This window comes from Tinamus guttatus, unplaced genomic scaffold (assembly GCF_059628265.1).
Source record: "Tinamus guttatus ecotype Peru unplaced genomic scaffold, ASM5962826v1 Tinamus_guttatus_pri_ptg000646l, whole genome shotgun sequence".
NCBI lineage: Eukaryota > Metazoa > Chordata > Aves > Tinamiformes > Tinamidae > Tinamus > Tinamus guttatus.
The window spans coordinates 384,610-410,311 of record NW_028289180.1 but is presented as its reverse complement, the minus strand read 5'-3'; the positions used below and the strand labels follow the sequence as shown (position 1 = coordinate 410,311).

Here is a 25,702-nt window from a genome sequence, read left to right as displayed (position 1 = left end):
GCTGCCCACGTGTCATGGGGAAGCACCAGTGATGGGTTTCCATGTGGACCGAGCAGAAGATACGGCAGTGACTTCTGGCCAGGAGAGAGCCCCTGCTTCTCAGTGACACTGCTGGGTGGAAGGTGGTGCCAAGCAAAGCAGCTGCTCCGGAAACGCTCCGCGGGGCCAGACGAATGACGAGGAGTCTCGCCAGCCGCTTGCAAGAGGTGAGCTGTGTCTGAGCGTGGTGCTGCCTCACTGCGGGGACGCCCTCGGCCTCACAAGGCTGCTGTGGCTGCACTCGCAGGGCATCCCTGCAACAGGGGAGTGTGGGTCCCCTCCGCGCCATCGGGAGGAAAAGCGGGGCCTCTCCCGTACCAAGAGGCGAGGCTGGGCCCTCTTGTGGGCCCGGGGAGACCCCGTGCCACGGTAGCCCCAGCTCTCTGCACTCTCTAGGTGTAATCCTTCCTCCTCTTCCTTTGAACCGGCAGCCCTTGAAGCAGCTGGTCCCCCTCCACCTCAGCTCATTGACAGGTCCAACTCTTGTTTGTACCAACTCTGCTGCTCTGGAAAGCATTTGAGGATCAGGTTAATGGGGTCAGGGAGTTGTCCCCAGCCTGTCCTCTTGAGAAGCAGGACTCACATAGGGTGGCTTCCTTGTCCCTCCACACCCTTGCCTCACCTTAACCCAGGTAAGAACTTAATTTATGCGCTGAGACCACTGGGTTACTCTGCTCAACTAGTCTGGCCCCTGGCATAAAAGTGGCCCAGGGCACCCGCAAATACTTTGTTCTTTGAACTGTAGTGCCTTTATGGAGAATTCACTCTAATATTATTCAGTAATGTGGGACAGTGGTTAATTATCCTCAGAGATCTTTAAAAAACAACAAACAAAAAAAAAACACATCGGTGCCTCCTCTTTTTTTGAATGCCTCTCAGCTCTGCTTCAGGCTCCTAGCTCTGGCTGGGTGTTATTTTCACACACACACAAAGAAGACCCTCTTGCTCCAGCCTCAGCTCTCTGCACCAAATGGGAGTGCACCTTGGCCAGGACCTGCTTATCTCATAATGTCTTGCTGAGCTGACTACAGAAGGGCTTTCAGCTCCTCCACTTCATCTTCATGGCATCTTCCTAGTCTTTACAATAACCTTCGATACTGGCCAGAGACTGACAGGCAGCACTCACACCAGCATCACGTGCAGAGCCTAGAGAGCATTGTGCATCCAGCTCATCTGCGCATCCTCCTCTGAGGTCTGCAGCCACCTTTTCTGGTGAGGGGCTGAAGCTGTCCCTTTGCAATCCCTGCAAACATTATGGGTGGGACTTTTATAGTCTCTTTAAAGGGAAACAGTGAAACGTCTCAGTATTGAGGATAACCTTCCCTGGCACACACACAACTTTCCCAGGAACAGCCATCCAGTTTAAACTCCCTGATTTAAACTTTTGAGTCCTATCTGTTAACCAGGTCCAAATCCACTTATTTGCCACTTGCGATGCCTCTGAATCATTTTAAATGCTAATCCAAATGCAAAGTCGTACCAGGCTGAGCGCGGTACAAAAGATTGTTTCATCAACGTGCTTTGTCTTTATCGACCAAACTTCTCGCCATCTGGGTCAAAATTAAGCGTCTGTGTCAAGGCTACTGACACCATTTGTTATCTGGAAGGTGACAGCTTTCAGGCTGCTTCTGGTAAGGTCCAGGTTGCTTTCTCCTTTTGTGGGAGAAGAACAAGGGGCACAAAGAAGGCAAGAAGAAAGACGGCAAAATCTGGAGGGGCGCGCAGGAGCACTGCGTTTTCGGCGTCTGAACCCGGAGCCCAGTTGCTGGGAGACAGCGAGGCCCGCAGATGGTGCAGAGCCTCATTAGCCATTCCCGAACGAACCTCGGTGCTCCCCAGCTCTGGGAGGAACCTGCCCACACCGCCCTCCCCTCCTCTCCCCTCCGGCTGCTCTTGCTGCAGTGATGGCGCTGGCAGTGATAGAGCTGCCCCAGCCGGGCTTGCTTTCCTGGGCCAGTCCTACCTACGGGCTGCAGGATGGGCTCCCGCTGCCCAGGACGGGCTGTGAGGAGAACTGAAGGCGTGTGGGCAGCAGCGCCAGGCCAGGGCACAGCGGGACACCCAGGCTTATGTCTTGGCATGAACCTCACTGACTGCTGAAGCTTCTGAGCAGCAAGAGAAGCCCCAGACAACCGGAGTCTGTGCTCCGATGTGTGACATCTCCTGGCCCTTGGCTCCTGCTCTGGCTGTCACTGCCTGAGCAACTTGCTTGTGCCCGTCAGAGGAGACAGCAAAGGTGTCAGAGCCGTAAGGGAGAGATCGGCCTTTCCCAGGGAACGCCTGCCATTGGACAGTGCAGAAAGGCAGCCCTAGCTCTTGTTGCAGTCCTGGCTCTTGTTGCCATCCCAGGCCAGCTCCTGATGTCCTGGACACAAGGATTTATATATATATATATATATATATATATATATATATAACATCCTACTGTCCTCGGAGAACCTGCATACTTTCTGACTTTCCTCTCCTGTCTTCGCACAGAGTCATTGAGCGCAGGCAGAGGCCATTGAGCATCTAAGTGTGCAGGACGCCTGCCTCTCCTCTGCCTTTTCAGGCAGCCCTAGTCCCTGTGGGGGTCTGCACGTGCCAGTCGCCCACACAGTTGGGACAATTAAGCCCTCTTCTTTGAGGGATTCCCTGTTTTCTGCAGCACCCATCCCTGCTCCGGCTCCTCATAGGCAAAGCTGGATCCTCTGAAGGAAGCAGATGAGGAAGAAATAATATCTTTCCCTTGTGGAAGCTGCAAAGGGCTGCAGCAAAGCGCTGGTAGTCGAGGAGCTCTGTCAGGTGAGCTGCAGCAGGGGAAGGAGGCAGACATCACATCATGGCAGGACCCCAGTATCAGGGTACTCGGTGGATTCCTACTGAGAGTTTTGTTTTCTAAGTGAAGTTTTCAAAAAACAATGAAATCCACCAGCCTGTGCAGGACTCTCTCTTAGCCTGGTGCTTTGATGGCCTGTGTTTTACACCATCTCTATTCAGGGGTCTGCATTCAGGGGGAAGCAGTTGACCCATGAAGGCATTGCAGATCTCACCGAAGGAAGGCCAGGCTGCAGGGAGTGAGGGAGGGTCAGACACGCCACAGGGATGGCATGTGGGCTTGAAAGGAACTAAGCAGCATTCACCCTCCATGTAGCACCACGCCGGCTGCCTGTGTCCGCTGCGACCAAGCGCAGGCCTAGCTGCCTTCCTCCTGCAGCAGCTCATTCACTTCAACAAACTCTCTGCCAGAAAAAAACATTTAGGGGACAGATGGTGATTACTAGAAGAACCCACAGCTTGAGGGCATTTTTGCTGCTGACCAGCAGGAAATCATTAATGTTATCTGAATGGCTGTCAGGTGTTAGCAATCCTGAGAAATGGAGGGAGTGGGGGAGTATTTGGACCATCTCAATTACACTTCATTCCTCTTTAAGGTGTTTGTTCTATGGCATCAGGACTATGGATGCTGGTCACTGGTTTGCATTTAGCTATAGGTAGGGACACTTGTGGAATTAGAAATTATGCAACAGGTGGAGAAAGGACTCAGTAGGCAAGGAGCCAGGCTGCCAAACCATGCATTTGTGGTGTTTTTAAGATGCTGTAGTTATAAGAGCTGATCATAACCTTCTCATAAGAGAGAGGAAGATGGACTTCAGCAGCTTAAAGCAAGGGAAGCACTTGCAGCTTTGCAGTCTCTGTACTGCCAGCGAGAGCTGTGACTCCTTGAATGGTAGAGAGGTAAAATGGCAAGTGAGGAGGTGCTGGTTTGGTGGGGTATGTAGAACAGCAAGAACTGAAGTGCTTAGTTCAGAGTCTACAGGAGAGCACTTGCTGAATATTTCAGGCTTCTTGCTGCACCTGTATTCAGAGCAGAGGTGCCACTTGTGCTTGGTGGTGGCAGTGTCCCCACGAGCAGTGACACCCTGGGCTCCTTGCTGCTCAGCCGCAGGGAGTCACCTCAGTGCATTTTGCATCGCAGGTAGCACCTTGTGCTTCCAGCCTCCACCACAGCAGAGAAGCTTAACCCCCCCTGCTTGGAGCACTCACCAAGAACTCCAGAATGCATTTCTATGAAAGCTTCTTGCTGGTGGGAGAACAAGAGTGTAGTAAGGAGCTGAGCATGGGCTGGCTCATGACACAAGTACCATGTGCTGTGGCCCAGCAGCAGCCAGGCAGGTAATGTCTGCATGAGCAGGTGGATGTTTGCAGGGGCAATCACAGCTCTAGGGTCTGGTGGGTCTGTGAGCTGAGTCTGGCTGGCCAGGGAGGGCACCATCCCCGAGTAGAGTGTCCCCTGTGAATACAGGTGTGATCAGCCCAGGAAGGAAATGAGACATCCCTTCCCAGCACTTCATAAAGGACAGGGCTTTGGCATGTGGGAACAGGCCATGAGAAGTAGTTTGGACTTGAGCCATGTGAGCTGGAGGAAGAGGTGTGTGGGGTTGACACAAGGTGTGGGAGAGAAGGAAGAATGACAGGGAATTATACTATTGGAGCAGAAAGGCAGTGCTGTCTCTCCTCCCTCAATTTCAGCATACACCCTTCGTAAGCCGCTTCTGAGACTTTCCCATGCAGACAGTACCTGCTTGCTGGGTCAGATGCTTTTCCAACCCCTTTTCTCTCTCAGCAGCACCAGGGAGGAAAGGCGGATGCTTGTGTCTGGAGCACTCCCCAAGCCTCACAAAAGCCCTGATCCTGCTGCAGGCGACAGGCCCCACGGGGCTCTCCGCGGTGCCTGTGAGAATGGGACGGGTTGTGCACCTGCCTTGGCCTGTGCTGCAGCCAGGGCCTGGCACCTAATCCTGGGCCAGGTTCCCCCTAGCTGCTACAGGGCCTTCAGCCTCCTCCCACCACTGTGCGAGCGGGGCTTGCGCACCCGGAGACCTCGCAGCGCTCACCTGCGGAACGAAGCGGTGCCAGGGAGTGTTCCTGGGCCCGGGAATGCGACTGTCCACGTTGGATTTTCCCTGGCATGGTTTTCAGACAGGGTCCTCTGCCATTCTCCTGAGCAACTAGATACTCGACACAGTCTGGGAATTACTCTGGTCTAGGGATTGTGTCCAGCTGGCACTGCATGCGCAGCCTCTCTGTTTTGGAAGGCAAGAGAGCAGCCCCCTGTTAAGGCTGTTCTGTGCTGGTTGGTCTTGTTGCATATTTAGTTGAGTAATATACGTTTACACTTTATGTCTTGGGAAATCAGCATTTCTGGCAAATGTTCAAAACAATTCCTGCATCCCTCGTGGGGTGTACATAAGCCCAGACCCAACTCTGGAGGGCATTAACTTGAGGAAAACTGAGGAAACTGAGAAAACACTGGCTTGCCATCCAGAGAAGAGCAGTAAGAGCTGCATGAAAAGGCTTCTGGCCGAATGGGGGAAGGCCAGTCCAGGAGTGAGAGGTAGCCCTTGCTGGAAGCCCTTGTCAGTGGAGCACAGTGTCCACAGAAAAATCTTAGCTCTGTGTTAGCTTCATGCTTCCCTGACAGAAGTGCTTTCTGCTTGTCTGAGCGGTGGTTATAGCAGAAGGATATCCCAGCTGCACAGTGCAAGAGCCTCACAGCCAGGAAGACCTAAGACGTACTCCTAGCGACCAGTTATGAGCCATTCCCCCAGGCCCCTGTGCTCTGCCTGCCTTCTCCCTGGTCTCTCCCAGCTCAGCTAGGCTCCTGCACCTGGCAGGATGCAGCAGCTCCCGCCCCGGGGGCAGCTGGTGAAAGAAAAGCGGGATGAGCAGAACTTCCTCCGTGTTATTGGTGCAGCTGTGGGGGCATCTGCTGCGTTTGCTTCAGGCAGGAGCTCCTCCCTGGGGTGGTTCTGGTTCCTGCTAGGGAAGGGGATGGTGCCTTCTTCTGTTGATTTATGAGCCCAGTTCCCTTTCACTGTGCTGGTTTTCTTCCTCAAAGCACATTGGGAAAAGCTTGGGAAAGAAAAAAAAAAAAAAAAAAAAAAAAAGAAAAGAAAAAGAGAGAAAGAGGGGGTGGAGGGGGGAAAAGGGGTGAAACCCCTGCACATGGCAATTGCAGGCACTTTCTAGAGGGGAATTCCTAAGGGAATCCTGCCATGGCCTTAAGTTAACACACTAGGCCATGTCCTGCAGAAAAGACTGCCTTATCCTAACAGTGTCGGTGAAATCGGAACAGAAGCCACGACGTTTGTAGCTGAGGCTGTGCACAGCACCCGGAGCCCCCTGCTCTGTCGCTGTGGCGCCGTAGCGCTGAGAAGCCCATGGCACAGAAGCACTGGTGCTCCTTCCCACCCATGTCAGCACTCCTTGCCTTTTGAAGCCCGTATCATATTGTATGACAGGCCACATGGGGAAGGTTTATTTCAGCATATGATCTTAGAAGTGCAGTAAATGCTTCGCTGCATTGGCCTTCCTACTTTACTGTTTCGCTGCCTCAAGTTTTCCATGTCTCTCTTATTACACTGGAGCTTGTGATTCATGTTATCCCCTCTCTTTGAATCGGGCTAAATTTGTCCATGGTGGCCTGAGGCAACAGAGCCAATTCCCAATACAGCCTCCCTGCACACAGTTGTTTCTTTCTCTGTTCCTTGCTTTCTCTACTTTCACTCTTGCTGACTAGCTACGCATGCCATGAGAATTTACCAAATCCCTAATCCCTACCAGCATCATCACCGAATCCTAACAGGATCTCATTGCCCATCTCAAACCCCTGCCTGTTTTGCAACATTTCATGGGCTGTCTGCCCCCACTATCCGCCTGGTGCCTCTGAATCAGTAACCTAGAGCCCCACAAAGGTTTTTTTTGATGCTGCTTTCTCAGTTTCCTAATTCTTATTTAAGCTCAGTGAAGGACTGGAGTATTCAGGTTTTTGTCTGTATTTTTTTCTTTCTTTCTTCCCATCTCCTTAAAATCCTTGAGAAGGAGCCCCGATGCCCCAACAGGTTACCCATGAGGCAGCACTGTGCCCTCGTAGCCAAGAAGGCCAATGGGATCCTGGCCTGCATCACGAGAGTTGCCAGCAGGAGGGAGGGGATCCTGTCCCTCTACTCAGCTCTGGTGAGGCCGCACCAGGAGTATTGGGCGCAGTTCTGGGCTCCGCAGTACAAGAAGGACATTGAGCTCCTAGAGAGGGTCCAGCGTAGAGCGACAAAGATGATTAAGGGACTGAAGCATCTATTGTATAGGGACAGACTAAGCGAGCTGGGCCTGTTTACTCTGGAGAAGACTGAGAGGAGATTTGATCAACATGTTCGAGTACTTGAGGGGAGAATGTAGGGAGGATGGGGCCAAACTCTTCTCGGTGGTGGCCAATGACAGGACAAGGGGCAATGGGTACAAGCTAAAACACAGGAAGCTTAATCTCTGTGTGAGGAAGAACTTTTTCGCTGTGACTGTGACAGAGCCCTGGAACAGACTGCCCGGAGAGGTTGTGGAGTCTCCTTCCCTTGGCGATCTTCCAAACCCACCTGGGTGCGACCCTGTGCCACGTGCTCTGGGTGTCCCTGCTTGAGCCAGGGGGGTTGGACTAGATGATCTCTAGAAGTCCCTTCCAAACTCAACCAGTCTGTGATTCTGTGTGACTTTCAGAATTCAGACCTAGGGCATTCCTAGCAAGAGCTGCTGGTTGGTGTTTGGGAGGGACACAGATATGCCTGGAGTTAAGCAGCAGGGTTATAGGCTTTACAGACAAAATACCTGAAGGCCAGCACAAGAAGCGATGGGAATGCACACCTATGAGCCCATAATTCATTATCATCAAGAGCTAATACTGTTATCATCTGCTGCATAAATAGTAGCTAGTGCATCAGTGAGTAAGCATTTTGGGTGGGTAGTTTTGGATGTGCCTTTTCCTCCAAAAACTGGTGCACTTGCTGTTGGCACTGGCATGAATGTAGGTTTGAGATGCAAACTCCTCCGATCTCCAGGATTTTGACAGGTGAATGCTCAGGAGATGTGCACATCCCTGACAGCTCTCTGATCAGAGGCACTGCGCCTGTCTGCAGCCTGCTGATTTCTCACATCCTGAGCTGGAGTACCCCCATGCCTGCAAACAAGGCAAACCCAGTACCCTTTCTGTGTAGCCTCCTGGAACCAGAAAGTCAGCGGGACCAACAGTGAGCTCCCTGTCCTCAGAAACATGATGCTTGCCAGAAATGTTCTCCTTTGGGATGACAAGAAGCTAGAAGTCAGCCCAAGGAGCAGCATTTCAGGAAAAGCCGTGAGCTCTGGTTAATGGGTTCTTCACACAAGCTGCATCAGCTCCCACATCATTCTGCTATAACCTACCCTTAGTTATTAGCACCAGACACTGCTGGCTTGGCAGGCACCGCTCTGCTGAGCTAAGCAGGGGCTAATTATGTGAAAAGATGGTACAAGATCTGACCCTTACTAGTATCCTATCAAAGGTAGCTTTTATTCAGGTAGCTTCAGTGAGTAGCAGTAGAACTGAAAAAGAACTTTGCTTTACTCAACTAAGAGAGTTAGTGGGGTATGCTTGAGAAAAGACGTTATGTACAGTCTCAACTCAGAATTTCTCACGGCTGGAACACTTTCTCATTTAATGCTCTTGACGCAAGAAAATGCCACCAAAAGCCCAGATGCAGAACTCTATATGTAGGTCTGTGCCACGAAGACAAGGAAGGAATTATAATATTGAATCTCTTTAATTTCTTTTACTAGTTAGAAGGGAGAAGTTAGCAAAGCAATGTTTTAAATGCCCCTTTTTGTGTCAGCCAGTCAAGCATTTTCTGGGAGATAAGACAAAAGCTAAATATGGGAGGCTGGACAGAGTATGCCACACTGAAATGTACACAGAGTGGCTCCAGGACAGTATTGCTCACTGGAGAGATGGTCCAAAGGAGAGAGGTGTTTTCCCATCCTTGATGCCCTGAAAAAAAAAAATGAGATACAATATGCTTCCTTCTCCATCCTTGGAGTTCAAACCACAGAGGGGAAGCGAAACTCACCTTGCTCACCTTTTCTCTCTAGGAAGCCGTGGCCTCCATATCTGATGCATCCAAATGGGTCTCTGCTGTCTCTCCTGGGCTTTCATCATCTGCAAGTTTAGATGGTTCCTGCGTGACTGGAAGGCAGCAGGTGCTCTCTGTTGTACTTGGTGCAGCAGAGGTCCTGCTCGAAGCAGTGCTAGCTGTTGCAGCAGGAGAATCTCCCCTTATCTCACTGGCAGACATCTCCTGAGGCAAGGCCAGATCGGCCACTAGTCTCTCTGTGTCCCTGTGGATGATCTGATGAGCCGCAATGATGTGTTTTCTTTGGGACTGCCTCACTGCGCATAAAAAGAGGAAAGGTTTTTACTTGGAAAGGTACAGCAAAGTGTGCCCTGTAGGGGAGAGGTAGCTTTTAGTTTTCTGCAGGTGTGGAAAAAGCTATTTCAGAGGGAAAAGAAAATAAAAGAGGAAAAAAAGAAAGAGGAAAAAAAAAATGAAGTCATCCCTCTGGCGCTGGCTGGTAGGGTTCTACTGCCACCTAATAGCAGCAACCAACTTTGCACTTCCCTTTGAAGACAACTCCCACAGTGGGAAGCGCAGGCAAAGTGTTTTCCTTTCCCGCCCACTGTGCATTCAGGCTTTAAAATAGCTTCTCTGACAGTATCTGTTTAGCTGCAACAGGTCTCTCAAAGACTGGAGCTGAAATATGCCCTCTCCTGTGTCACAATTCTGCCTGCACAGAGAAATCCTCATGGAGCTGATAGACAGACCTGGAGACAGGATAGACTCATTAAATCACTGACCCTGTCATCTCCCTTTCATTACTAAAAGATTTTTCTTTACTGTGTTCTACAGTTTTCATGCAATTTAGTTTGTATATATTTCCAGCACACCTCTTGGGAACTAATTACCCAAGCTGAACCATTAACACTGGAGTTCTCTTCATTTCACCTCACTTCTTCATTCCCTCTTTTCTTTACCAGTCTGAAGGTGCTCATAGACAAACCTCAGGATTGCAGTAGTGTAAGCTTGTAAGGGGGGATGGAGAGCACTGCAGGGATTAGCTGTGGATCTGCTCACATTTTCTCCCTGCAAAAGTTCAAGACTTCCTCGGGATTTCATCTGTTCACACTGTAAGGCTGAGCTGTATTTCAATTGTCAACCCTGAATCACTGGTCTCTTGTTTGGTCATACAGCCCTGCACGCTGTCACTGCAGCACTTCGCACAGCCCTCACTTGTTGACTCAGTTGCTGAACTTTACTAATCCATCCTTTTTATGCTTTGTGCATCTTCCAGGTCCACTCAGTTGACAGTGAAGACAACTGGCTCTAACCCGCATTCGATAAGCTGCCCTTCAGCAGCCAGCTCTCAATTCACAGGATGATATTTGCAATCCAAGGCATTTTGATTTCAACGGTTCATGCAGCAATGCAGGAATGTTACCTCTCCTGATATTGCCGCAGCTCCTTCCTTCAGCTGCAGTGAATTGTAAAGGAAAGAGGGCTTAAATTGCTGGGTGTGTTTTGTCATTTTAAAAGCAATTTTTTCTTTTCTTTTTCATATCAACATATTGTCTTCTACCTCCAATGAGAGAAAGCTCAGAAGCTGAGCGGCAGAGGTGTCTCAGGATTACAGAACATCTGTTATTGTACAGAACAATGGGAGAGATGCTCAAGAGAACAAAACAAAGGAAAAGAAAGCTAAGTAATGGCAAAAGAAAGAGATTTGTATAAAGAAGTGAAGCCAAAGTGTGGGCAAAGGTGGTATTTGTAGATCCTCAGCTTTTTGTATTCAAATGGGTTTGCTCCTCTGGCAGGCCATTGAGTTTCTGACCTCAGATAGTTTCCTGCTAATTTCAAGGAAGTTATGTGCTCAAGCATGTGCCAGGTGGATAAAAAAATATAGCTTCACAATGACTAATCTGGCTTGCTCTAGCAAAAGCTTTAGAAGATGCCATGAAAGGCAGCAGGCTGATGCGTTCACAAGCTCAAATGACATTTTTTGATACTACTACTTTGGATTTAAAGGGATGCTTATGCAATGATTCTGCTTCTCTGAAGATATCACTGTGAAGGAGGCCCATAGCTGGGCCAGTTTTCCAGAGCACATTCTGGAGATGATAGAACTAAGTCAGCTCTTTAATGCAGGGCATCCATCCCACTAAAGGCGGCAATAGCAGAAAAGAGTATGAGGTCTTCTGGGGGACATGTGATGCTTGCTGCCACAAGAATATTGTGGCTAGTTTCACTTGACCACGTTGGAAGGTGCTCTTGCATTTTATCATCTATTACTCTGGCTCTTCTTCCAGCAGCTGCTTTAATTTTGCATAGGTCCAACTCTGCCGTCTAGACATATCCCCTGTAGCTGTCCCAGATTTTGGAGGTCTTTTCCTCTGTTGCTTGGGAGCACTTCTGAGGTGCTTAGATCATCAGGTGCTGTTGCATTTAAACCATTTTTCTTGCTTCCTCTGCTTGAAACCAGCCTAGAATCCTAGGTCCTCTCTACATCTTCTCTTTCTGAGATGAGCTAGTCTGTGTGCATTAGTCCAACCTGAGCTGGACTTCACTGACCAAAATTACTGTGCCTTAGTGTGCCTTTGGCAGGCTTGCAGATCTACCAAGAGTAAGAGAGGAGATGATTAGGCTTAGAGAGTACTGCCTGTTGTTGAATAGTTACTGCTGGTGGTGATAAAGGCAAGCCAGTCAGAAAGAGCTCTGCACAACTCACAGAGCACAGAAGGTGTTTGTAGGGCTTGTGTTTTCATTAACAAAACAAAAGAAGCAATCAACTGTTTTTGTTCTCAATTTAGCAAAAGACAATAAGACAAAGGCCACTTCAGACTCCTTCTTGATAAAATCTGTTTTGATAAATTATATTCACTTTATATGGATGACTGGTTTAGTCAGTCTTCTGAGTGGGCTGGTTTGTGGAAACCTTCCAGTTAAGAATAGCCATTTATTTTTGACCCTCAGTGTAATACATGTGTTCCCAGGGTCTCTGCCTCTGTATTTTGAAGGATCCATTTTGATTAAACAGAAACATCCCCTAAAATTGCGAAATTATTCACTTAAACGTGATGTCGCTATAGTCAATCCTAAAACCTTAACTTGGCATTTACTTATTGACCAACTGGAAAACAGGCAGGAAAAAATGCTTCTAAATTATTTTTTTACAAATTGGTATATAAAAAAATATTCACAGCTATGCTACTTAATGACTTTTCTTCCAGTTTATTTTCGAAGGCACAATCAGTGTTTTTAATCTTGTTTAGTATTATGCTTAAAGTTGCCCCAAGTTACTTTAGGTCTGAATTTGGGCTACCATTAAAAAATTTGGGCTACCATTTAAAAGACTAAGGCTCATGAGAAATCCATAAGACAGGTAGGAAGGCTAGCCTTCTACTTGCAGTGTGCAAAAGAGGAATCTCAGAGAACTGAGACAGCCTTTGGGCGTGTGCCTTGCTTTCACTGAGATGGAGCGAGGAAAGTGAACCAATTCAAGAAGAGAAAAAAAGCAGTTAAGACTCCTTACCTTTTTCTTTGAAAGAGTTTTTCTCAATCTCTGGAATCAGGAAGCTATAAACCATCTCTGCTACAATCTCTTCTGACTGTAGGCGAGTTCTCCTACAGAACAGACAAAAGGTGTGATATTAGTATTCTACTTTTCTTTACAGATCACCCCTGCAAACACACAATTCCCTTATAAATGTTCTCGCTATTTTCAGGTGAGTGTATTCTCGTGGCAGGAATTGTCAGCTCTGTGTCTGCTTACAGTGCACAGCACGGACAGCATAACTGATTATTCACCTCTGTACAGCGTTGCCAGTGTGTTCAACACTGTATTGGAAAAGCATTGTTTCAGGAAAGATCACCCCAGATTCCTGATCCTCGGAGGTATTTAGGAATCTAGCTCTCACTAATGTCAAACTGTGCTGGACACACAGATACCTCTGAGCATTTGGGTCTTTGTCAATTTAGCCTGTGGTCTGTTGCTGTGTTTGCTAAATTCCTCCCTTTTGTGGCTTTGCATTTGGCTGATCCCCATGCTCTTTTCCATGCCAGTGTTTGGTGGGTTCCCAACTGGCCGAGGGTCTGCATGCATTATCTATGGTTAATTCTCCATAAGGACTTCAACATTCATATTCATCTGGTTATAAAATACACAGCTGCTGTTCCATAGAAGAGTCACTGTGTCAAGGATTTTCATGGCTCAATTCCAAAAAAGCACACAGAAACTGAGCTGGAGGTTTGGCAGGTCCTAAAAAGTATTCACTGATGATGCCTCAGCCAAACGCAAGACAGTGGTGTTCCCAAAAACCTAGTGTACTCAGAATGCCTTGTCAGGCAGCCATCAGTATGATTGACCCCCCCCTGCCACACACACACACACCCCCCGCCCAGCAAACTGGCCGTTTCCTAAAGAACAGCCACCCCAGAATAAAAGACTGCTGTATAGCTGTATCTTTAGCATCTCTTTCAAAGCAATTTTCTGTAGGACTGTAAATAAAGGAAAAGACCAATGTGAATGGGTATTGCTTTAGGCAGTTCCCAGATTCACTTAAAATGCTGTCACCACATCTTATTGGCATGAAGAAGTCTGAAAAGGGTGATTCACAGATCCCAGAAGTGATTTGCAGAAGGAATCTGGCAAATGTTGCATGGAAATAAAGCTCTGACGGATTTATATGTGTATACCACATAGTAACAGTGTGGTTCCCATACAACCTGCACAGTAATGAAGTGGGCATGGTACTGGAATTTTTCTACCCCTCCTGTGTCTTAAATTAGAGATGTAAGTACAGGTGCAGATGGTTAGGAGTGTTTTAAACTGCTGCCCACAGCCTCCAATGTGCAGTGTAAAAGCACACCGATTTTCCATTTCGTAAGCAATGTCATTGATTTCTACAGCCATTCTCTGAATCTCTTCCTTAGCTTGTTCTTCAGCTGTGTTCTCCATGCTGCTCAGGATAATGTCTTCCAAGTAGGAGTCAACAGTGCTCTGGTGCACTTTGACCACCTGCAAAAAACACCAAGATTTGCTTTTTTACTGGTTATTGCTATAACAGATGGGTGGAAGCTGATTTCCAGAGAAGCAAGGCTACAGATCATTTTCAGCACTGCTTTCTGAGGACAAATTTTGTGCAAGAACTAACTGAAGACAAGCAAATGCAGGAAAGAGTCAATGCCAGAAGTAAAAAATATATATGGCAGATCTACTATGCAATTCTTCTACAGCAGGTTATTTCTCTGAATGCAATGGCAGTTGCTTCCTCAATTCTCATTGTCCCCTGAACAATTGCCAAACAAACAACATCAGCATTGGCTTTGGTAAATAAAACAGGTTTCATTCATGCAAATACTGCAGGAAAAGGTTCCATCAAGACAGTGAAAGTAGTATGCATAAGATATTGGTTGCCTCATATGGGATGTAGGGCAGAGATTCTAGAAATGAGCCTGTTCCTTTCGCTAGTCTGAAGGAGATAAGTTTATTGCACTTTGACCCTCCTTGCCTCCCACTCAGAGAAATAGAAAAGGGTTTTTTGGTTTGTTTGCTTGTTTTTAAAAAGGGATACTATTTTAAAAAAGGATTTCAGACTCTCTTGGTATTAACCTCCTCTGGCAAAGTTTGAAAATGATTGTTTTAGTCAATTAGGCTCCCATTCATTCCTTTCAACTGGCAGAAATATGCTTCATGCAGGCTGGAGTTAGGGAACTACAGATTCAATTCTTATGGATTCTTATGGAATCTGTAGTTATGGAATAGGGTAATCTCAGGACTTCTGATTCTGGATCTCAAGGTTATGGTTTCCTCTAGCATCACTTTATAATAACTCTCGTTATGTCACTCCTTGTTATAGGTTCTAAAGATTGTTTGGGTGTATTTTATTCTCTCCACAATTTTAATGGAGACGACCCTCTGAAGAGGGAATCATCCTCTCTTCCCTAAGACTTCCTTCTCCATTTTAAAGCTAGCCCTCACCTAAGCCAATGTTTGAAGCACTTCCCTCCCAGCTGAATCCTCCTGCAGGGAGGAAGTTCCTTGACGCTGCCCATGCTCTCAACACTCTCCCTCTCTTACCTGTCTGAAAATCTCATCCTCTTCCTGCCGTTGCATCTCTTCCAACTGGCGGCGTCCACTCTCCTCGGCCTCCCGCATTCGCCGCTGCCTCTCAGCCAGCATGATGAACGCATGGATCCTTCGCTCTTCTTGCAGCCTCAGCAGCTCTTTAGAGAGGAAGTCAAACATATTCGCCAAGGTCCTTCCTTCTGCCCAGGCCAAGTGGCTTTCAATTTGTGACAGCTTTTTAAAAAAGATGCAAAAGAATTGTGTTACAAACCACAGGCATGTTCCTCTGACCACAGGCATGTGAAACAGCTTTGCGGTATCCACTCCAACCAACCACAGGGCAAACCTAGCAGTTTTGCGTTCTTTTTGTTTTACATAGTCTAGCCTAGATTCTGTATTATGCGAGGTTCCTGTATACTGGTTTTGATGTCATGAGGAGGCTAAAAGATGACAAAATTGATCCATTTGGGAATAGACCTTATCTTGTTGCACTAGGACAAGCAGCCCCTATGCTTGGGTGGGTGGGAAGAGATAAATTCCTAGCCATGTTTTATTATGAGCTGCTGTTGTGGCTGAGAGTACAATCAGAACAGTTATTGAGCCTGTTTGTTACTGGGAACTGTTCTTGTTCCCAGACCACAAAATGGAAGATACAAAAGTGACAACGAATTGACTTCAATCCTTTATCTTTCCATGCTAAGGAAATAGGATCAAAAGTTGCAAATGCAGTATCAATCCAGCATTCAGAAAACAAAATCTCTGTCTTTACGGGCAGAGCATTTGGGGCAGAGGTTTAGGGAATTGTGCAGTTGTGCATATAGCCACATTTCTATCCTATCCTGAGGATTCAAAATGTTTGTTAAAGTTCGAAGTCACCTCAGCAAAATGTTAACTCTTTGGGTAGACACTGGTGAGGCAACAAAGCGACAGAACTTGCCAAGGTCAAATAAGAGTCATGAGTATTTGCAGCTTTAAGTATTAAGTTGTTACCTAAAACTATACAAATTAAGCAGTAGCTGCTATCAAATTCAAACCAACGGCAATTATACTGATATGCACAATGTGCAAATGAGAACTCAAAATTACGGGTAATGGAAAATCAGGTCAGAAAGTCTGTGGCAAAGCTGAGAATAGAGCCCAGGTGCTTGGTGCTGCTGTACCATTTCTTCCTTGCTCCAAGCACATCATAATTTATGGGTTCTGTATCTGGCCGCACTTTGGAAAGGGAAAGGTCTTTGGTTAGTTAATTCCAGTTCAGACCATGAAGCCATGGTCCTTGGCAGGAAGGAATGTGTGGAGCTGGCTGGGATTCTGTGTCCCTGTTGCAATAAAAAGGCAATAACAGAATAGACTGGAATGTAAAACTCACACAAAACCAAATGGAGCTGAAATATCCTAGATAAGTGGTAATAAATCAGCTTTCTCATACTGTTGGACAGTGCTTCAAGGAAAAGTGGGACTGTCAATGTCACATACATCTAGAAGTGACACTGCTCAGCCGATGGCTGTTAAGATGGAAAAGGAAATTGCCCCTAGAGACAGGGGTCATAGAGGACTAATGTGCTTTTTTTCTCTTTATTGCTCAAGGTACTGTATCTAAAACCAGTGTGAAACGTAGGGAAACAACCCAAGAACAACCTTAAAATTTTGTTTAACATCAGGTTACAGATTTATACTTTTGACCACTTTACATGGCATTTCAGCCTTCTATAAAAAGCATTTCTTGAAAGATGTCTTTCTTAAAAACTGAAAGTTCAAAAAATCTAAAAGAAAAAAAAAAGTTGTGGCCACTAAGAAATTCTGTAAATCATCAGTGACCTTCTAAAATATTCCCATGCACAGAAAACTACTGGTCTTGCATTATAGAGGTTAAAATTCAAAACGTTAAAATGACTCAAGCCTTGAACTCAAGAAAACAAAACCAAGAGGTAGAAGGGGTAAATGCCAGCAGAGGGGGATAGTGTCTCTCATAAAAGGAGATTCTGAGATCAGAGGTCAGCATCTTTACTCTCTGCTCTTTCCTTTTTTTCCGAATGTCATCATGATGTCTGAATTGGTCTCTCCTTCACTCTTACCTGGGTTTCCAGAAAAATAACTAGTTCCAAGTTCATAATGCCTAAGGCTTTTATGTTTTATTTTTTCTTATCTCAGTAGAAGAAAATGTTTTGCTATAATTTCTGGCATTCTGTTTTCCTGAGTTCCACACCTATGCTCCCTGTATGTAAGGGAGCATCTACAAGTGATAAACACTAAATCACAATCACTCTGTTCAATTTTTACTGAGCTCTGAGAGGAAATTTTATAGCTGCCCACCCAGCAATAAGCAGTGGGCTTTGACAGCCGGTGTATGTTGCTCTCATAATCTAAAACCTGCCAAATTGCCCCATGGCTGTTTCCTGTAATACCATGAGAGTAGTAAGGGCTACAGGATAACCTGCAGGAATGTGGGATATACTATATATCTTGGATAGGGTGAGGTCTGGACAAAATTTCTTCATGATCCATTTAAGACTAGAGTCTGCCATTTGATTCACTTTGCTCTGGAAGGTTGTGACACTGCAAGGAAATAGTGCCAGATTTCTTATTCCCAACTCTCATTAGATTCTTGGTATGGATGGACCTCAGGATCTCTCTGCTCTCCAGAAATGTGGCAACCATTACCGCGGCACTCAAAATCCCAAGTCCAGCAACATTTTCTAAGTAAATCTCCTTTGGCTGCTTTTGTGATGATTTCTGCCTGAGTGGGAGCCTGAGAGAGTGCCAGGCTAGAAAGTGGACAGGGCAGTGACACAGCAATAACACACTCAGGAAAACAACTGACAGGAGTGACGTGTAGTGATGCCAAGTCACAGCACCAGTCAAATGGGCTGAAATATGGGTAATCTCAGGTTCATCTGACAGTGTAGTTTACTCAGGCACCTGGAAATATAAAAATGCTCTGTCTGGATAGAAAGCAAGCGCAGCTTGTGTAGCAGCTGTGGTTGGGTTCCTCAGACTGTTTGAGACCCCTAGAGCCCCACAGAAATGAAAGCAATTTAGCCCCTTGGATATTCAGTCCTTGGCTCTGCTAAGAGGGCACTTGAGTAAGATGGGATGTTTTATGTACTTTGCATAATAGAAAACATAAATAAATGAAATATAAGAGTGGTGGTGCTGCAATCAGGAGTGTGACAAACCAGGTGCTCCACGTTTATAGGCAAACCTTGTGCATGTGCAAGTCATGCTGTTGCTGCAAGGCCAGTGTCTCTTGCTTCTCTGCCTTAATAAGCAGCTGGACATCCTCCTGAAGTGCATGAGTGGTGCGCAGTTCTCGAATCAGTTCCAGTCGCTTCTCCTTCCCTTCAAACATCTTTTAAATACAGTTAAATAACAAGGCAAATTAAATGGAGTACATAATCAAAGTATTCTGACAGCAGAGAACACTGTTTTCTTCCAACTCATAGGGCCAGTTGTTCCTAAGACCTAGCTTTTTGTTGTTAGCATTTGAAGACCTGGGGAATGTCCCTCATACTGCCACCCAGAAATGAAAAACTCTGTAACAAATGTGTGGCCACATTCTAAGTAAACACCAGGTCTGCCAGCTAAACCTTGCCTAAAACTTCCTGCACGGAAAACATATTTTGACAACTTCAGTTATGGAGTGTAAATGACCCACTGCTACTTTATTACAAGAATTACTTTTTTGGTTCTCCTAAGACTCATCCGGAACTCAAACCACCTGAATAGAGAACAGCAAAACCAGGGTAAAGTATGTCCTCACCTAATAGATCAATATCCTTAGTGATACCCTGCTAATACTGGTCTATTTCTAAATGTATCCCATTACACTTTTTTCTCAGGCCTAAGTTAAACATCTCCTGTTTCAGCATTTGCTATTCTTTGAAGGTTATTCCTTTTGAAGGAACTGGTCTGTTCAAAGTGAGAGACTTACTTAATACAAAGCCCATACCAGGGCTACTCAATTAATTTAAACCTAGACCTACTTCTGTTCCACTGGAAATCATGGTAGTCTGTTTCAACATTTAAGAAGGAACCTGAGAGGATGGTAAGAAATAAAAGCTGCCCTTCTGGAGGACATGTGAAAGGTTTCATATTCCTAGGGTCTTGGCATAATCAAGACAAAATGTACTCATGGTCCAGAACTAAGGTAGAATTTGTCATTGAGTAATTATACAGCTCACTGTGGCTGGCACAGGGAGATACTCAAACACATGTAGGAACCTGCAATCTCCTGTAAGAAGTTTGGGCTGCAGAATAAAGCCTTGAAGACTTGAGATAACATACAGGAGAAAACTGTAGAAGCTTCATTACCCTTGATTAGTTCTGTGGAAGAAAGACTTCAGACAAACTCCCAGTCATCCCCCACCACCAGTCTGAAACCAGACACAAACAGAGAGGCACAGAATACCATGTTCTGAATAGCCCTTCCTCGGAGCAACTTCTGCAAACAAATCACTGCTAGTTCTGTTTCCTCTTCCTCCTGCCAAAACACAATGAATATCCACATCGTAATTAATAACTTATTTGGGGGAAAATACAGGTGAAGATTTTCATGTATCATCCATCTAGCTAACAAAAAAATCTAATTCATACTCAGCTTTTTTTCCAGCTGTTTCTGAACACCGTGCTTCTGATTCCTTGGGAAAGGCAGGTAAGTCAGAATAATACATACGTCCCTGTTTTACAAGAGATGGAGGAAAAAGACTCTACTGGAGTTCTTAGAGAGTCTTTAACGTGGAATACCTAATGATAAGGAGGTATTGATAGAGAAAATTACTTTATATATTACAAGTACTATCTGTAGCTTGACTGAGATGGTAGAATGATCATGAGCTACGTGACTTTACAGGTCAAGACACTAAGGAGAATTATTATTTTAGGAGGCACAAAAGAGATGTTAACCATAAACAGATTAAACTAAAAGGGAATGTATAGATTTTTCTTCTGATATTCATTCCAATGATGACTGATACTGGAGTAACTCAGTAAATTTAAGACTCAGATAGTGACTTTTTGGAAGTAAGCAAAATGAAACACCTCACACTGCAATTTGTCTCCTTCCGGGAGTTACTGACCTAGCACTGTGTGAGTGCTACCAATCCAGAAGAAGAATGAGGTGCAGTGGGTAAAAGAATATGACTACAAGTGATAAAATATTGTCTTATTTTAAATATAGGAAGCACAACTTACAGCATTTTTTTTCCTGATGAGGGGTCTTAGATGCTTGCAGGAAGAAAAAGTCCATGAGATACCCGAAAGAGATTAAAAGGAATCTGAATATTGCAAGAATTATTTTTTTTAAATAAAAACAGCCTAAGAGGTCTGAGTTGAAATGTGGTATTTTAGAAGTTCTGGAATAAGAGGAAAGAATGTGGGATAAGGGGTGTGAACTTGAATTTTAGTGGCTGCTTTTTCTTAGGTGTTGCAGATTAAGTACTCCAAAAGCAAAAGGAAGCATTCCTTCCTTTCCACATCACCATCCAAGAGAAGCAAAGCAGAACAGGCAAAGGAGTGTTTTATGATTTGGTTTCTTCTTTTTCTCCAGAAAGAAGAAATGAATTTCCAGCCCACTCAGACTTAGATAACTGCACCACATAACCTGGCTGCAAAGGGAAGTGAGGCCACAAGCCTCTTCAGGACACAATTTTTGGAAATGGAGACAGCTGGCACATCTACTGGACCGGTAAGCCAAATTGCTGTAAGGTTTATTTTAAATTTTTGTGGGATGCAATTCTTGGTACTTGTAGTTGTACTGGTCAGTGATGCAAAGGATGCCTTAACAAAGATAATGACCACTTGCTGAAAAACTAGCAGGAAAGTGAGAGGGGAGACAGAGAGTCTATGATGCTCTATAGGAAAGAAAAAAAAAAAAAAGGAGAATTTAGCATCTGGGGGAATTTATGATCCAGCTGAGAACAAGAGGAGGCTGGGCGAGAGTAAGGTGAGGAATTGAGAGGTGCTCTGTAAGCTTGTTGGGGATGATCAGCGCGTAAGAAATGACTGGCAAAGGAGGGGAGGAGTTGAGAGGCCTGCAGTCCCATCTCCATTCTCTCCTCTTTCTTTTATATCCTTTGCGGTCCATGTCAGCAGCCCACCACTCCAGCACACTTTCCCTTTGGGATTCTAAACTTGAGGTGAGATAGGGAACAATCACAGGAGATAAAAAAAAAAAAAAAAAAAAGCACTAAAAATCCCACTTACAATCGATGGTTTTTCCAGGGTTGGAGTTGGGGGCTGAGGTACAGGTTTTTCTATTTTTTCAAGGAAACGAAGGGGCTTCTTTGGCTCCTTGACTTTATTCTTCTTGTCCAGTAGTGCCTGTAATAGTTAAATAATTTAATCAATCACAGACGGGCTAAATAGAACATCACATTGAGACCAGTTCTACAGCTACTGTCTGCTCCTGAGCACACAGACTGCAGAGAGCTCTAAGTATTATGAACTTTTCAGACTTGTGGCTTCTATTTCTTACTTCACCTCAACTTAAAAACTGAATATGCTCAGCAGATAAGGCTGTTAATTGGTCAGAAGATAGCGACAGGAGTTTCAGAATAACAGGGCTGGAGTAAGAGCTGGAGTAAGAGCTGGAGTTTTTTGCCTTTTACTATAGGTATCACACTTGTTATTGCAAGTCCATTAAAGTGTTTTTATTTTTTTTTTCCTCCTTGCAGCTGTTTGATGGCTGCCACCAAGCTTGCCATTCAAAGCAGTCCAGGAGTGGCAAAACCATGGATGCTTTCCGTCAGTTTTTAGAGAGCCAACATGCTGCCAACTTCCCATTGCAAGCTTGTTAGAAAAAGATATTCCAATAATCAGTTTCTGCTGCCCAGCAATGTCTGTCTACTGTAGACATCTTGATACTGCTCACAAAGAAAAAGGAGCAAAATATGTAAGCTTAAATCTTTTTCAAGACTGTGATCCTGCTGTTGCATGGGCTGGATCTATACTTTTCACTACTGGAAGAACAGACATATTTCCGCCAGGTAAGCTGTATCTTTCTTCTTCCCTTCCCTTCCCTTTCCTTTTCCCTTCCCTCCTTCCTTTCCTTTCCTCTCCTCTCCTCTCCTCTCCTCTCCTCTCCTCTCCTCTCCTCTCCTCTCCTCTCCTCTCCTCTCCTCTCCTCTCCTCTCCTCTCCTCTCCTCTCCTCTCCTCTCCTCTCCTCTCCTCTCCTCTCCTCTCCTCTCCTCTCCTCTCCTCTCCTCTCCTCTCCTCTCCTCTCCTCTCCTCTCCTCTCCTTTCCTTTCCTTTCCTTTCCTTTCCTTATTACAGAAAAGCTGTGCAGGAGTGTCAGAAAGAGATGTCCAAAAACAGTATCTTACCAGGAAGGGAAATAAGAGAGGAACTTAATTAAAAAAGAATCCTGTGTTAAATTTCCTCTCTCCAGAAAGAGAGAGAGAGTTAGTTTTAGATGGAGGGGGATAAACACTTTAATGTTGGAAACTTCTGAAATGGATTGGTTTAATAATACAAAAATCAAAGCCTATAAAGTGCTTATAAATCATGTGAAATGCTTATAGCTGAACAAAGTTAGAGATTTTCTCAGCTGCTTCTTGTATTTGAACATCTTAGAGCTCTCCGGCAAGAAGATTATAACAGTGTCTGATATAATTTGTAAGGTGTTTTGCATGATGAGGGAAAACTTGGAAAGAAAAAGCCCTTGTAATTGTGTTTATCTTGAAAACAATGATTCCAATGTTTATTAGTACAATGTTGCATTCATAAGAGTTTTCCTAATAAAACATTAGCCTACAAAAATATTTCTTGATAAGCAAAGTAATCAAATGCAATCAGAATGACAATTTTTAAAGACAAAGAAATCTAAGAGCACAAGAAGTAATTCTTACTAATGTAAATCTGAGAAATACTGCAGTTCTTGGAAATGGTTTTATGTTTACACATCAGCAGAATCTAGTGACTACTTTACTACCTTCACCAAGTCAGGAGCGGTTACTATTTTGTTCAGACTGAAGTTTTAGGTTATTTTAAGACTTTAATATAACAGCTCAACTGAAGGAAGTACAGGTCTTGCATTAAAGGGTTCTGCCTAACTTAGTAAGTTACCATTTTCTAAATAGAAACCAGGACTGAAGAACCCAGTATTTTCTTTAAAAAAAAAAAAAAGGAGGAGGAGAGAGAAAAATAAATATGTACTAAATTTCTGAAGGACATGTTTTATATGGGACCACCTACATATTGCACACTGAATTTTCTGCAATGGGCTACATAATCCTACTCTTTTCATGTAGTCTTGTTTTTTTGGTCATGGTATAATCTGATTGGATGGACTGTGAAGGACTACCTAGACCTTCCATCTTCTTTTCATTTTCCTGGTGAATGCTGTGAACAGCAAATGACATTCTTGCTTTTGGCCATACCCTTTAGCTCCTTTGCTGGCTTCTCATAGAAGCAGAAGTCTTGATGAGATAGTGGCTTAGAAACCAGCAATCCGTTCAGAGTAATTATGCCTTGGTTTCTTCCTTATCTGCTCTTTAATCTTCTCTCCTTCCCAAGACACCATACACATTTCCATGTGTAGCACCTGCGTATACAGCCGTAGTTCTCTTTCTTCTTCTTTGCCCACGACTAAAGAAGGTGAGAACATCCAGCACACTTTGAGTACCTATTTAGCAATGCAGCAGGCCTGCTGTATCTTGGCTGATTAGGAGTGACATAATAGGTCTTAAAGCTTGTCTGAGCATGAGCCAACTAACAGTGCGTTGGAGATTTGTTCTTGATGAAATTACTGCTTGATCAGGTTTTCCTGCTCTTTGAAGCTGGCACAGATCTCTCCACAGATATTCTTGGCCCTCTTACTTCTCCACCTCCTTCCAGCAACAGGATAAAGGAAAACAGACATGATCTCCTAGTATCTCCTTTACTCCTTGGTGTATTCAGGTATCCAGCATTTTTTTCCTACATTAATTAGCTTTATCAGTATGCTATGTCTTTCTGAGCTAACTAAATTCCTTGCAGTTTCATGTAAGGCTTCTTATGTAATGGCTCACTTATGTTCCCTAAAGCACCAGCATCTCCTCTGTCTAGGAACCGGCTTTTCTTGTCCTTTTACAGACCTGGTTTAAGATATGGCTCCTTGTTTTTCTCTGTAAATCCTGGGTCAGTCCTGTTTCTCTCATGTTCTCCTGCTTTGGAGAGCTATTTGAAAAACACCGAGCATATATAACATCCTTGCAAAAGTTTCAGGATACTCAAAAAGCCTGCTTCTAAAATCCTGTCTTTCGGGATTAATTTCAAGCCTAGAGGAAGATGATTTTTATTCTTAATAGGACAATGATCCTTTCTGTGGGCCCCTGGATATTCTTTTGCCTCACTTTGCAGCCCTAACCTTAACAGAACTTGCAGCATGGCAAAACAAGAGGAAGATAATGAGGGGGACCAGTCCATCTTGCCACTTACTCGGCCTGGAAAGCAAGTCTTGGAAACTTCCTTGACTCAGAGGAATTACCCCTGAAGCCAAAATCCAGCACTTCTCTTTGCCACCTCCAGCTATCTCAGGTTAACAGCAGGGAATGAAAGAAATTCATCTAGAGCTAGATCAGAATGTATGCGCCAAATTTTCTAGAGTTCTGCTTTCCTTTTAGGATTATGGGGGAAAATTTCTAGACTTAGAGAACGCTCACGCAGCACTAAAAGGAGTTTTTTTGAAGAGAAAACTGGTCCAGCTGTTCTGCTATAGAAGTAACGCAAAGCAATACAGAGTCATTCTGACATGATCTCTATTTGACTGCTTTAAACTTCTTTTCATACTTTCTGTACCAGAGGAGGCTGTTGGCAGTATCAGGGCTGGTAATGCCAGCCGGTCAAACAGCTGTCCTTTCCAGTACTAAATTCTGTTAACTGAAGTACTCTGCTCCTCTGCCGCTTCTCAACAACTCCTGTAGGTTACAAGGTGGATCTGCCAGCTGGGTCCTGCTAAGCCAAAAAAGTGCTATGGCCACCAAACTTAAAGGGCAAAAGACATTGATGTGAACCACAATGTCACTGCAGAACCCAGGGGCTAAGCAATTAGAGCAGCAATGCTTGAAATGCTTAGAACAGGTTGCCCAGAGATGCTGTAGAGTTTCCTTCTCTGGAGATCTTCGAAACCTGCCTGGATGCCACCTTTTGCCATGGGCTCTAAGTGTCTCTGCTTGAGCAGGGGGGTTGGACTAGATGATCTCTAGCGGTCCCTTCCAATCTCAACCACTCTGTGATTCTGTGAAATCTCTTAAGTTGATTGTTAGGATAAAACTGTTCATTTTTTGCTCTTGTTGCTCGGAACAGAAGCCTTACGGTAGTTGAGGCAATCCGGATCTTCAGTGGTGTCACCGTTTTCAGCTTATCTGGAGTGACGAGTCTGGTTTCTACAGCTCAGTATGTAAAAATAGCAGTTAAACTTGGCATAAGTGATTTATCAACAACCCCTTTAAAGGAAATGTTTTGTGATTTTAAAAGAATATGCATTTTGACTTTATGTGCAAGGTAGCGGAGGCTTAATTATACAAGGCCGTTTGGTGGTATAAATCAGTGTAGCCCTGGTGATCTAATACAGAAGAAAATGGGCAATATTGTCTGCCTTCATTCTGCTTTCCATCTCCTCATTGACTATCAGCTTCTCTTGGAGGAAACATTGTGATGTGAGCAGCCATCACTAGGGCCTACTTCTTATCAGGGACTACAGTTTAGACCCTCCACTGTAGTCTCACA

The 25,702-nt window shown here is 44.9% G+C and overlaps 1 protein-coding gene across 1 annotated transcript in view; it reads right to left on the bottom strand.

Annotated features, from left to right (window-relative positions):
* Positions 1 to 8,798: 8,798 nt before the first annotated feature.
* The window catches only part of CFAP91 (cilia and flagella associated protein 91), a 28,719-nt gene continuing 11,815 nt past the window's right edge, over positions 8,799 to 25,702 (bottom strand). The window contains exons 11-18 of the mRNA XM_088535785.1: positions 21,199 to 21,315; positions 19,406 to 19,477; positions 18,200 to 18,346; positions 15,010 to 15,231; positions 13,799 to 13,947; positions 12,463 to 12,554; positions 8,949 to 9,268; positions 8,799 to 8,869 (exon numbers count right to left, since the gene is read on the bottom strand). Coding sequence (XP_088391911.1) covers positions 8,967 to 9,268; positions 12,463 to 12,554; positions 13,799 to 13,947; positions 15,010 to 15,231; positions 18,200 to 18,346; positions 19,406 to 19,477; positions 21,199 to 21,315 — 1,101 coding nt within the window. The 3' untranslated portion in view covers positions 8,799 to 8,869; positions 8,949 to 8,966. The remainder of the gene's footprint in view (positions 8,870 to 8,948; positions 9,269 to 12,462; positions 12,555 to 13,798; positions 13,948 to 15,009; positions 15,232 to 18,199; positions 18,347 to 19,405; positions 19,478 to 21,198; positions 21,316 to 25,702) is intronic.